This window comes from Alligator sinensis, unplaced genomic scaffold (assembly GCF_000455745.1).
Source record: "Alligator sinensis unplaced genomic scaffold, ASM45574v1 scaffold954_1, whole genome shotgun sequence".
Lineage (NCBI taxonomy): Eukaryota > Metazoa > Chordata > Crocodylia > Alligatoridae > Alligator > Alligator sinensis.
Genome location: NW_005842228.1, coordinates 355,031 through 364,154, shown reverse-complemented (window position 1 = coordinate 364,154; position 9,124 = coordinate 355,031). Strand labels below are relative to the sequence as shown.

Genomic DNA, 9,124 nt, shown 5'->3' with positions numbered 1-9,124 from the left:
TTCCAGTTCTACTTGGTGTAACTGTCTTGTGCTGCTGCAAGCAGACTAATTGACTCTACTGAGGGGAAGAGTTGGTTAGCCAAAGTGCAGTGCTGCACAGATACAGCTGTACTGCTTCCAGTTCAAGAGGTTGCTGTAGAAATGTTCTGGGGGACAGGAAGGCAGCAGCTGACTCAGCTGCTGTTTTTCTTAGTTTGGGGTAGTAGTTTCATTATAGGGGCTTGTTGGGGATGAGGGAGGCAGCCCCAAATTCATGGCTGTCCCAGAAAATTTGGGACAGTTAATTACTTTGATTAGACCCAATATGAATAAAGTGATCAGCTGGGATCCTGGTTTTCCCTGATTAAAAAAAATAAAAATTGCAAATTCTCTAATTAAAAATAAAAATTACAAAATATTGCAAATTCTCAATTAAACCCTCCCAAGTCCATGGTTAAAATGAAAGGCGCCTCACAAAGCCCTCCCTGGCCCTGCTCATGGCCCTCACTCTCCCCCATAACCCTCCAGCCCTACTCTTGCCCCTCACTGACTCCCAACTTCTCCTGGACTTGCTGGTGCCCCTTGCCCCCCACCCATGGGTCCTGCTCCCCCAGCCCTGCCAGAGGGGGCCCCCAGCTGCCAGGGCGATTGGGGCCAGGGACCCAGATCCACAGCCCCCTGCCCCTAGCAGGAAGTGGCGGCTGCTTCAATCATTGCAGAACTGCAAAATCCCCTGGCTTCTCCAGTAAAATGAGAAATCCACGTTTGCCTCTGGTAAAAGGTAAAATCCGTGGTTTACTCCATTTTTCCGTGGGAATGGAAAATCCAGATCCCTGGTGATCAGAGTCTAACACACAAATAGAAAATTACGTTGATCATAGTTGCTTTTCCTATGTACTGTGTGTGTGACTTGTGCTTAAATCAACAAAATCTGAATGACCACCTCTGATTCAATTGACTCATTTTCTCTGATTTGACCCAAGGAAATCACCATCTAATTAAACTCCAAATTTAAGTCTCTTATTCTTTCTTTAATTTAATTTTGTTCAAAAGCTGTAAATGCATCATAAAAATGGCATAATCGAGTTCCTTGAATATGGAAGAAGTTTTCACATTTTCCTAGAATTACTGTGTAGTGTCTGGAAATAATTGTTTATAAGCCACAGCTACCACTCAGGAATGGAAGTTTTAATTCCAAAGGAATTTAATAGCTTGAAGGCTGTGTTCACCTCCCTCCTGTCTCCCTCCCCCCAACCTCTGTATCTTTTAACGAGAGGTGACATAGTCGATCGAGTTGATGATTTGTTTTACTCTGATGCTCTAGTTACTGCTGGATGAGAGTCTGAAAGAAATCCCAGTACCTGCAGAAATAACTGGGGGAGAAGGTTGTACGGAATAATCTGTAATGACAGAACAGGGAATGACAACATATTAGCAATTGGCCTTGAGGCTGTAAACTGCCCCTGCTACCTGTTGCATATATTATGCAAGTAATTGGTAAATCATGCAATAAATTTAGACTGGCCACACGTGCAAAGTAGGACTGGCCACAAAGTAATTATCATACAATAAACTGTTTAATCATGCAATAAATTTAGACCAGGTGCACTTACCAAATAATTATCACATGATAAAAATGACTATCCAGCTATAAAAAGACCCAATCAGCTATAAAGTTAGTGCTGGAAAATGTATAACAAGTCTACTGCTGGTTTCTATCCAGCTTTATTTTGAATGTGTAGTCGGACCCTTTGAGATGATTTATATTGTATCTTGCAGAATAGAACTCTGGTCCTGATGGGAGCACTGAGATAATACTACAACATAAATTGTACAAATGGTGATATAAATATGGGAAAGTTTGTGTGTTTGACCTTTTGGAAGAAGGATGTGCTTTAAAAATCAGTGGGGAAGCTAGTTTTTTTAGTCATTTCAGAAAAACACTGAATGGACTCTAGAAGCAAATGTGTTCTTTCGGGACATGCAGCTTTATCTGTGGTTAGAACTATGGTATTTTCAAAACCCTACACAACCCTGGAGGAGATGAGTAAGCTCATCTAACAAATGCAACTTGACTGAGTTCCCAGAAGGTATCTTGGACAGGTTCTCCTTTCTTACACTAGTATTTTAGCTTATTTCCACACCCCCACACACACACTCACACACAGCAATCGGTGTCTCTTTCAGGACAATGGTTTTCTGTTAGTGGTGTTTGCATTATTGTTATTTACAGGCATACATACCTCAGACTGATAAAAGAAGCAGCCAGTCAGAGGCAATGGTGCTCAACATTTTTGTCTAGCAGACCTGATAGGCAGTGCCTGATCTCACATGGATGGTGATTTACATGTAGCTCCTGGGACCAGCATAGTGGCCACCATGTCACCTCACAGAGGGGGTGGAGGGCAGTTCAGCCTGAGCCTGGCACAGCAAGAAAGGATGGGGGTCTCAATTAGCCCTGGGACCAGGATGGGGAGGGACTTGACCCAGCTGAGGGGTAAGGGGCGCATGACCTGGCCCCATGGTGTGTAGGGAGCATGGCTCAGCCATAATCTCGCCCTGTGGGTGGAGGAAGGGGGCATAGCCCAGCCCAGCCCTGTGAGGTAAAAGGGGGCATGGCATAGCTTTGCAGGAGGGAAGGGGTGCAGCCTGGCTCAGCCTGGGCACATGGGGCTGGGGTTTGGGAATTTGGCAGAGGGATGGGTGACTGTATTAATGGCCACCACCCCCCTGCTGCCAAATTTCCCAATCTGTGGAAAGCCTGATCTGAGGCAGATCTGATGGCTCCATGGGCCACATCTGGCCTATGCACCAGAGGGTGAGCACCCCAGTTCAAAGAGATTTATATTCTTAAAATAAGTTTCTCCGCAGAGTCTAGTAATAGATGAGCCTCTTTCTGGGGGGAAACGTCTTGCACTAGTTGCTTTCTTGGGCCTACATTTTCACGTGCTTATAACTTACTGCTCTCCCGGGGGCACATGTAGATGCTGAGCCCAGGAGTAGTTTATACCAGCTCAAACTGCTCTGGAGTTTATTGCGTCACATTAATTGCATGTGTAGATGCACCCAGTAAGAACCAAGTTAGATCAGTGCTGAGCACTCCTCACTAGATGTCCGTGAATAGAAGCACATCCACTATTTTCTCTGGGTGGACAGATTAGAACAGGCACAAAGTATGTTTTACAAGCATTTCTAAAGTACTTATCGCAAGGTGGCAAGTTCCTGTTACCTTAAGTCCCAAGCAGAACTGGTCTTAGAACTTTTGTGAGGATATGAAAAAACAGCCTCGAGACATTGACTGATTTGTTGCAAAGAAGCCATTGAACCATTTATTTTCATTGAGAGAAGAAGAAAGATCTTTATCTTAGTAATGGGAATAGATTCGAGGAAGAGAAAATGAAATATTAAACAGTTAACAAAGTAGCAAACACAGATAAATTACTCCACTCCAGAGAATTTGCAAACTGTAAGCAAGGTACAGGTTGCCTAGAAGATGCCTGAAGATATATAGGGTTATAGAGTGGGGAATGGAAAAAGCCTGGTAGCTCATGTAGTCTTCCCCTTCCCAGTCGGGATTCTTCTCTTCAGTACTGTTTCTCTAGTGCTTTATCTGTTCTACTTCTAAGTGTGTGATGAGGTTACTGTCATTTCACTGGGGTGAAAATTTGACAGCCTAAGAGAGGCCATCCTTATTTAGCAAAGGTTCAAAGGAAGATTTGGGGAATGTACTTACATTTCAGTGTCCCAGGATTGGGAATAAGTGGAAGACAACTCTGTAGTACATTTACTCACCCACAAATTGATGGCAGAGATTTGGAATGGGCTATAACAGACCAGTCCTTCTCAGTTATACAAGTTATTGAAAGAAGTGAAAGAAAGTTAAAGTTTGCAACATCCCTGTAGATCTCAAAATGCTTTGGAAATAATATTACCATAAAAGAATGCACCACAGAAATGGTAAGTGTAATATGCAGTGAGAGCTCTTGGACTATATTTAAATAGCTCTTGTAAAGTTGTATTAGCAGAGGATGGAACCAGGCACTGATATACTTGTTTTTCCTGCATAATCTGCAGAAGTGGACTTTTTTTTTTAAAGGGGCATAAAATCTAATTTGCATTCATGTACTGATAATGTTTTATGAATGCCTAAACATTAGCCACAGTTCACTTTTCAGGTCACACATGGAAATAGCACTCAAACTAGAACCTTGCCACTGAGATTAAGGGATCTTTGACAAATCATTGTAGGTCCAATGCATAAGTTTGTTTAAAAAAAAACTTTTAGAAAGCCAGTCATGGGGAAGAATGTTCCCATGCTTTTATCTCTTTCTTTCAATAAATGTGTGTGTGCATGCATGCGTGCGTGTGTGCGCGCGCACACATACATATAAAGGAAATGTATTACTGGTAATATGCAGTGTTGGTTTTTTAAGATATGGGAGACAGTTAACAAAAAAGAGAGAAAATAATTCAGCTAGTCTGTTTTCCAAGGTGAATGCAATGGCAAAAGCAAATAAACAGCATGAATTGTGACAAGGCAATTAGATTTGTATGGCTCATTTGATGCTAATGATTTAAGATTGTGTTGGGACAAGAGGGAACTGTTTTTAAAAATACATGAATTTCAACTTGGCAGAGCCCCTTGCAATAGCTTTTCAGTATTTCAAAGCTATTAACAAAATATGTAAAGACATAACAAATCTACTTTGTAAAATATGCTCCTAGCCCACTTAGTGTAGAAAAAGCCTTGTAAACTGAAGAAACGCATTTAAAAAGGCCATAACAACCATGCTGAGAAACAGACAAAGCCTGGGAGCTCTGCATTGCAGGGTTTGGAGTGGGGGGGGAAGGAAAGAGTTGGGGCAGGTAGGGCAATGATTTAGCATCATTTCTAGGAGCCCAAAGCACATAGACCATGACCCCACTGGTGTGTTTTTAACACCTCTCTTATTGGAACAGCATACTAGCATCTTCTAGGCTATTTTGTAACATAACTAATATCATGGTCCTACATGGTTCATTCTTTATTTCATCCTCCCAGAATCTTTGGAATTATATGTTATTTCCCACCATCAGGGCATCTATGAGCTTTGAACTCAGCATGAGGGAGGGAAAAATAAGGGACCCATACCCTTTGTCTACTCGGCTACTTGATTCTTTGGTTTATAGACCTTTTAGAATCCTCTGATCTATGCTTTGATAACGTTCCTTTGGGCAAGGCACCCTTCAAAGGCTATTACTGTTCTTTGTATATTTGGGAAGAAGTTTCTACGGAGCAGTGTAGGGCACTTCCTGATCCTAGAGCCCCCTAGACCAGGCATTGCCTGTGCAGATCTGCATTCCTGAAATAAATCAGACCTGTCAGAAACAAACCTGCGCGTGCCTCATGGCTGTGCAGAGCTATAAATACACAAACATGAAATTGTCCAATGCTACTATGTTTCCTGTTTGAAATGTTCCATGTTTGATGTCAGGTGATGGACTGAATCCCTCTTTATCTGCACAGCCATAAAATAAGCTTCACTGTGCTGTCCTACCACCTTACTGTAGCATTGGCCACTTCTAGGTAAGAAGAAAGAGTTCTGTCTCATTCAGTTTTTGGCCTCTGCTGAGACTGCCAATTAGTGCTGCTGATTCTGACAGGGATTATTCTGTGATACTGATCCCTTAGGGTAGGGGTTGGCAACATTTTTGGCCAGTGCCAAAAACACCCACACCTCCACCCATGCCTCATCTTGGCATGCCAAAGGCAGACTACAGGGGACCCACAAGGGGGCCAATATCAGTTGCTGGTGGTTGGTGCATGTGTGCCTCTGGGCAGATGGCAAGGGAGGGGCTGGGGTTGCCATTGCCCCAGGCCCCTTCCTGGCCATGCGACCTGAGGTGCTTGTGCAGCCACCACCACTATGAAGCTCAGCCAGGGCTCTGGTGCAGCTGTTAGCAGCCCTCTAGGCGCTGCTGCCATAGCCAGCCCAGGCTCTGGGAAGTCCAGCAGGGAGTGGGACAGTTTGCAAACAGCTGCACTGGGGTCTGGAGCCCCAGCACTGGCTCTGTGGTGGCAGTGACTGCACATGCACCTCGGAGCACATGGTGGGCAAGGGACCGGAGTTGTGCTGCCCCCTTCCCCGCTGTGTATCCTGAGGTTGTAGCCACTGCTGACACAGAGCCTGGACAGACCTCCGTGCAGCTGTTTGCAGTCTTCCGGCTGCCTTCTACATCCAGCCCAAGCTCTGGGCAACTGCTGCCTGTCATGCAGCCTGGGCTGCTTGCAGCCTCCCAGCCACCTGCTGCTACCAGCCTGGGCTCTGTGGCCAGGGGCAGCTACCCAGAGTCTGGGCCAGCTGTGGCATGCTGGGGAAAATGGCCTCACATGCCATGCTCTGGCATGCGTGTTGGGGGTTGCTGACCCCTGCCTTAGGGTTTCTGATTTGCAAAACAAGCATATGCTTAACTTTATCTCATGTAAGTCATAGCTTTATTTCCACACTTGAGGTAAAGGACTTTGGCTTGAGACCAGAAACCCCATGCAGTCAAAGTTGAAGACACTGCTCCTCTCACAATTTGGCCCTGGTTTCTGGATTGATGCCACCAACCTCACTTCACATAGTTAACAAACTAGCTATCAGTCCACTGATGAGCTGGAATATTCAGACTGATCACTGTGAAGTGTGAATGATGTTTTGTCTGCTGTGGTTGGGTATATGCTATTCTAAAACAGCAGGATGAGCCTGACTCCCACGTATTTAATATTCCAGCTGTCTTATCTACGTGCATCAATGAGGAGACCAGGTATGGCTGCGTTCAAACAGCAGAAGGTAGAAGACCGATATGAAATTGGGGAAGAGCTGGGAAGGTAAGTGGATACTGTTGGCACCAACACACATCAGAGTCAGACAGATAGAGAGATTTTCCAGTCAGTTGTATAGCTGTTTAATTATTTCACTGGTTTTCTGATTGGTAAGTGACTTGTTTGCAATATATTACTGCAGAAATGCCTTCTTCAGCACATTTTTCAGTTGTTTTAAAAATGTCTCCCAGTATTGTTCTTACAGTAAAACAAAAGGGATGCAGAAGTTCAATTTTCAGCTGTGCATTAACACCTTTGTATCAGTTTTAATCTTCAAAAGGATTTACAGATCTTAACAATCATTGAAGTCAATGGGCTATCACCACACTTATAATTAAGCACACATTTAAGTACCCCTAGATCTGAACATTTTGGTTCAGTCCTATCTTTCATCTTTAAGCTAATTGGTTTCTAGGCATCTTAAAATCTTAAATATTGAATGGAACAAGCCATCTGGGTAGACCACAAGTTTCTAAAACTTGGGTGCAGGGATTATAGTCCAACCTAGGGCCTTGTACACTTCTGTCTGACAGAGACCAAGTGGCCATACCAGCCATTCTCTGTTTCCAAGGCAAGAGGATCAAGATTGCATGAAATATTAATTCCTTTACTGCAAGGTAGCTAATACCATTAATTTAGATAAGTCCTGCTATCCTGTGATAGAGCAGGTGCATCTCATTTGAACCTATAGCCAGAGGGTGGGGTGCTACAAGAGCCTAATAAATAGAGTAAGAGAAATTAGAAACGGCATTTGCAGTTTCTGAAGGAATTTCCTGGAGGAGGCAACTAGCAATGATCTGACAGGAATTTGCAGGAATTACCTAAAGGTTGAGAGAGCAGCAGAATGGGGCTTGCTTGTATACTTTTTGTGCGGGCCAGGAGTGATCCGGGCCCTTTTTGTGCTCTGCGCGGGCTGTGGCCAGCAGCCCGGGCACGCTGGATCGGAGAAAACAGGCGACACGCTAGAATTAGTCACGGACTCGTAATGGTTGATTTAAAGATTGTTTACTTACACCGAAGATGGTCGCGGTGTAGGCTGGACAGTTTCCCAGGTACAGCTCCGCTTAAATCCTCGTTTGAGGACTCAGACAATATTCAGATCACTCCCACGGAGTTGTCGAGGCTCCGTGGATCCTTTTGCACGCAGGGAGAGGGGTATGTCGAAGGATTGCGAACGGCGACGGGGAGAGGCTAGAGGCTGGTTAGACCTCTGTTGCCTGCTTGAAATGCACTGGGTCCGATAGGCTCCGCAGCGCTTAGAGATCTTCACACAGCGTGAAGTCTCCTCCTCCTGATGTTCGTGGAGTCCTCCCTTGCGGGCGTTCTCCTCGGAGTTCTCCAACTTGGGCGGAAACCACCCAAGCCTTTTATACGGCTAGCAAGCCAATCGCTAGCCACCACGTGTGAATAATTTCACGCAAGCCAATAATGGGGTTCGAATTATCATACAAATGGCGGGAACTCTTTGCAACGAGCATTTCTTAGCTGCAAAGAAGAAATGCACACTGCAAAGAAAGCTACGATTTGGCGGGAAAATAATTCAGTGGTGCCAAAGCACACACAAAAACAAAAATCACACCTTTGGTTTGTGACACTTTTCAGAACTGGGGAGTCAGGGTTAGAGAAAGCTGATGTTACAGAGGCTCTTCTGATGGAGTCTGAGAGGTTGACAGTGAAAAAAGTGAGGTGGTACCCCTGTAAATAGCTCAGTCATAACTTAGTTCTGTGCTGGGCAGGGTCATGCACTTCTACAACCCTGCACTAGGAATAGCAGAAAAAAGTTATGAACAATTTGGAGGCTACCTGGCTTAATGGTCCACTGTGGTGGTCACTGCCCTTAATAGGCAAATATTTAAAGGAAAAATCATAGAGTGGAAAATCATAAACTGAAATTTATGTGGGTTGAAATCCAGTACCTTTGTTCATATAAGGCAGTCCTTTGCTTAAGTGGCACCGTGATTATCAGCTAACTACATGCAATAACTTAGAGTTTGGATACCAAAATATGGCTTTTTTCGGGGAAGCTGCATCAGATCGGCTAGAAGAAAGAATTGATGTATGTGGTCAGGTTCTTTCACTCTATAATAAAAAAATGTCATGTTCTGGACTTGGGAAATGCCTGCTACAAAAATATGTGAGTACACCTTTTATGTCTCAGTTCCAAGCATTGTCAATGATCTCTCTATCAGTCAGCAAGGGAAGATGTTTTCTGTCAGATGTGAGATTTGCATCTGATGCTTAGTGAAGATTGCTGCAGGCAAAAAAAATAATGCCCTCCAGAACACTTTAAGGGTAGGC

At 44.2% G+C, this 9,124-nt stretch overlaps 1 protein-coding gene across 3 annotated transcripts in view; it reads left to right on the top strand.

Annotated features, from left to right (window-relative positions):
• Positions 1-9,124, top strand: part of DAPK2 (death associated protein kinase 2) — a 95,837-nt gene that overhangs the window by 2,049 nt on the left and 84,664 nt on the right. For all 3 annotated transcript variants that reach the window (XM_025208384.1, XM_006027210.3, XM_025208385.1), the window contains exon 2: positions 6,735-6,832. In XM_025208384.1, coding sequence (XP_025064169.1) covers positions 6,735-6,832 — 98 coding nt within the window. The remainder of the gene's footprint in view (positions 1-6,734; positions 6,833-9,124) is intronic.